Raw genomic sequence first — 4,327 nt, forward strand, 5'->3', positions numbered from 1 at the left:
TTTTTTTTTTCTTTTCTTTTTTTTTTTTTTTTTTTCTTTTTTTTTCTTTTTTTTATGTAAACAGAATTATTTGAAGATCTATAGATAATTATTTTTATATAACATTTTTGTAATTTTTTTTTTTTTATTATATGATTCTTTTCATGTTCTATGTATAATATTATAAATCTAATTGCAAGAAAGGACGCAAAATAAAATGAATCTCTATAAATTTTATTTATAAAAAATATATATAATATTTATATATTTTATTATTATTATTTTTTTTTGTTACAAAAAGGGGTACCACAAATATTTAAAATATTTATAAATATATTTATATATTTATATATTTTTATTTTATGTTATTATATTTTTTATTTTTTTATATAGAATAAACCTAGTTATTACGGCGTAAAAATTAAAAATACACGTTTTTATATTTCTACGATTGTTTAATAATAAATAAATATAGTTATATCTTTTTAATATATATACTTATATATATATATATATATTATAATATCATATATAAATATATTTTGTTTATTAATATATACATATATATACATACATACATACATATATATATATATATATATATATATATATATATATATATATATAATATATATATATATGTGATGTACATAAGGTGTAATGTTATATATACCTTTTTTTTATAATATATGAACATTTTAATTATAAATAATAAAAAATATATTTTATAAAAATTATAAGAGACTTCAAAAATATGACAATGTAAAAATGAAAAATATATAAATAAATAAATATATATATATATATATATATATATATATATATATATAATAATATATATTTATAAATATTTATAAATATTTATAAATATTTTTGTTTTTTTCTTTTTCCTACAATATTTTCATCTATTCCTATATGTTTTTTAAAATGTAATAAAGTCATATATAGGAAGGTGATAGAGGGATCCAAAAAAAAACAAAAAGAAATAAATAATAAATAAAAAATAAACAGTATAATATTATACTTATACTTATACTTGTAAGTATGCATAATTAGTTTTAAAAAAATATATTATAGGGAAAAGCACTCATCGTATTATAACACAGAGGCATATATATATATATATATATATATATATATATATATATTTTATCCTTTTGTACGATTTGCTTGTTATGTATATATATATATATATATATATATATATATATATATTTATTTATTTATTTATTTATTTGTGTTAGCATGTCGGACATGCTCAGATTCACAAGTAGAGATTTATAAATATTTACATATCTTTGAATTTGTATTTTTAGTTATGTTATAACATGTCGTTTCTTTGTTAACATGTAAATATGAAAAAGGATATTTTAACAAAACAAACTTCAGATGATGTAACAAATGGTGTGTCGAAGGTTTTCACAGAATATAATAAAAATATAAATGCGCAAGAGAAGAAGGATAATTTAACAAAAAAAATTAAAAACATGGAAAAGGATAAAGTCACACCGAATAATTGTAAAGACAGTCGCTGTAACGATAGACGCTGTAACGATAGTCGCCTTAACGACAGTCGCCTTAACGACAGTCGCTGTAACGATAGTCGATTTAACGATAGTCGATTTAACGATAGTCGATTTAACGATAGTCGATTTAACGATAGTCGATTTAACGACCGCCATTGTAACGGTTATAAAAAAATTTGCAGAGGAAAAGAAGATGATTGTTCAAATGAAGAAAGAACCGAAAATAAACAGAATATAGAAGAAATAAATAATTTTTTTTATATAATAAATAATGTAATATGGAGAAAGAACAAAAGAAAGGTTAAGGAAAAGGAAGAAGAGACAAATGAAGATATGAATAAATACTCAAGCGAATGCAAAGAGAATAATATTTATTTGTATTCCATATTAAAAGGTGACAATAAAAAAGAAAAAGAAGAAAAGGAAAAAAATGAAAAAGGAAAAGGAAAAAAGAAAAATTTTTTTTTCCTTGCTTTGTTAAATTTACCAATTATCCTATTTTCCTTATTAATTTATTTTAAAAGAAATGGTTATTGGTCATCAAATATGTATGGATATAATGATTTTATTAAATTGAGTAATTTTATATCAAGTTATTTTTATGCGTGTAATTATCATGATGAAGATGAGAACATTTCCTTGTCCTCCTCCTCCTTATCCTTATCATTATATGAGAAGGATAATTTTATTTATATTCCTAATAAGAAGAGTACGAACACCATACATTTAAAAAATGTGGTGGGAACAGAAAGGACAGATAATAATTTTCTAAGTATTTATAGAGAGAATATGAAATATATAAGACAGACTAGTTTAAATCATTCGATATATCAAAGGTCCTTATCTACCGAATGTTATGTTTATTTTAGAAGTTTTTTAAAGCAGGCTATATCTCCTCATAGTTTAACAAAAGCAATAAAAATAGATAAAGAATATATATATCCATGGGATGTTATAACACAAGATGACGTTGCTTTAATTATTGAGAATGCTCGTTTTTATGGTTTTTTATTTACATGGTTTAAGAATCATAGAAAAGCACAGAAAGTAAATGAGGAGATATTAAAAAAGGAGATGCCTGTATTAGAACCAAGGTTTGTTCAAAGATCCGATATATATACACATTTTTATAAAAATAATAATAATGAAGATATGTTAACACCTAATTTTTATGGTATCCATTATACTTGGTTAGGGCATGCAACTGGTTTGGTTGTAATAGACGGTTTGAAAATTTTATTAGATCCTGTTTTTAAAATTGAATTAATAAGTTTTAAGGGTATTGTAAGATCTTTAATTAATTGGATGAATGTAAAAATTATGGGTGGATTAGGTGAAAGAATATCTAGATCTCCGTGTAATATAGCTAATTTGCCCGAAGATTTACATGCAGTGTTTGTTTCACATAATCATAATGATCACATAATGGAAGAGGATGTACGTATATTGTGTAAATTAAAAAAGTTTCAACATGTGATGTGGTATATACCGGAAGGTTCTTCTCCATTTTTTTTAAGAGAAGGATGTAAAGCTTCTAAAATATTTGAACTTTCATGGGGTGATGAAAGATGGGTATCATGTTGGATTTCGAAAAATCAATTTAAATGTAGAGATGGAATATGGAAAAGTAAAAATAATGAGCATCAAGTATATAAATATAAAATAATATATGCTCCAACATTACATTGGTCTGGTAGAAAGGATAATTTAAGTGATTTAAATCAATCTTTATGGGGATCTTTAATATTAAAGGGTCCAAAGCATCGTTTCTATTTTTCGGGTGACACAGCATACTTAAAAAAGGATTTTGAGGAGTTTAAAAAAATTGGTAGATTACATGGTCCATTTCATTTAGCAGCAATATCTATAGGAGCATATGAACCAAATAATTCTTTAAAATATCATCATATTCATCCATGGGAATCTGTAAAGATATGGAGAGATATAAGAGCCGAGACAGCGATTGGTGTTCACTGGGGTACCTTTAGATTATCAGCAGAAGAATTTTTACAACCTCGTGATGATTTAGAAGCTGCTTTATTAGGTATAGGATTATATACACTTCGAAATATAGATTTACAGAAAGTAAAACGTAGGCATGAGATAATGAAAAAATATAATATAAATTATGTGTCTTTAGATGAAAATGAAAATGATGATTTAGATGATTTAAAAGAATATTTTTATCCAGCAAATAAACAAGATTATAATGATTATACGGAAAATTTCCATTCCCTTTTTTTGAATGATCTTAATTTATATTATAAAGATATTGATAAAAATTATATTAAACATATGTATCAACAGAAAAAATTATATTCATCAACTTATAGTCGTTATAAAAGAGCACTTTTATTAAAAACAACAAATAAATTACCAAGGTCATGGAAAAAACTCATGTTAAATTTATCCATTAGATTTCAAACAATACCTATAGGTGGTTCTATCGAAATCATTTCAAAGGATGATAAAAATATTTCTATGACAAGATCCAGTGAATATAATGCAACAACATATGAGCATTACACATTCCCAAAATGGTACAATACTAAAGAAAATGAGGAAACGCCTAATCAAAATTATTTTTCTCATGAGGATTTGATGAATTTTCAGATAGTTACCTGAGCACATTAAATAAATATATATATATGTATATATATATGTATTTATTTATTTATTTATTTATTTATTGTTTTTTTTTTTTTTTTTTTTTTTTTTTTTTTTTTTATTTTTTTTTTTTTTTTTATTTTTTTTTTTTTTTTATTTTTTTTTTTTTTAATTTTTTTTTTTTTTTTTTTTTTTTATATATAAAATTAATTTTT

The 4,327-nt window shown here is 22.3% G+C and overlaps 1 protein-coding gene across 1 annotated transcript; it reads left to right on the forward strand.

Annotated features, from left to right (window-relative positions):
- Window positions 1-1,334: 1,334 nt before the first annotated feature.
- PRSY57_1142200 (hypothetical protein) lies at window positions 1,335-4,130 on the forward strand (the record flags this gene model as incomplete). Its single annotated transcript, XM_012908381.2, has 1 exon — window positions 1,335-4,130. The coding sequence occupies one exon, from the start codon at window positions 1,335-1,337 to the stop codon at window positions 4,128-4,130; it is 2,796 nt and encodes a 931-aa protein (XP_012763835.2).
- Window positions 4,131-4,327: the final 197 nt, after the last annotated feature.

Source organism: Plasmodium reichenowi, chromosome 11 (assembly GCF_001601855.1).
Source record: "Plasmodium reichenowi strain SY57 chromosome 11, whole genome shotgun sequence".
Lineage (NCBI taxonomy): Eukaryota > Apicomplexa > Aconoidasida > Haemosporida > Plasmodiidae > Plasmodium > Plasmodium reichenowi.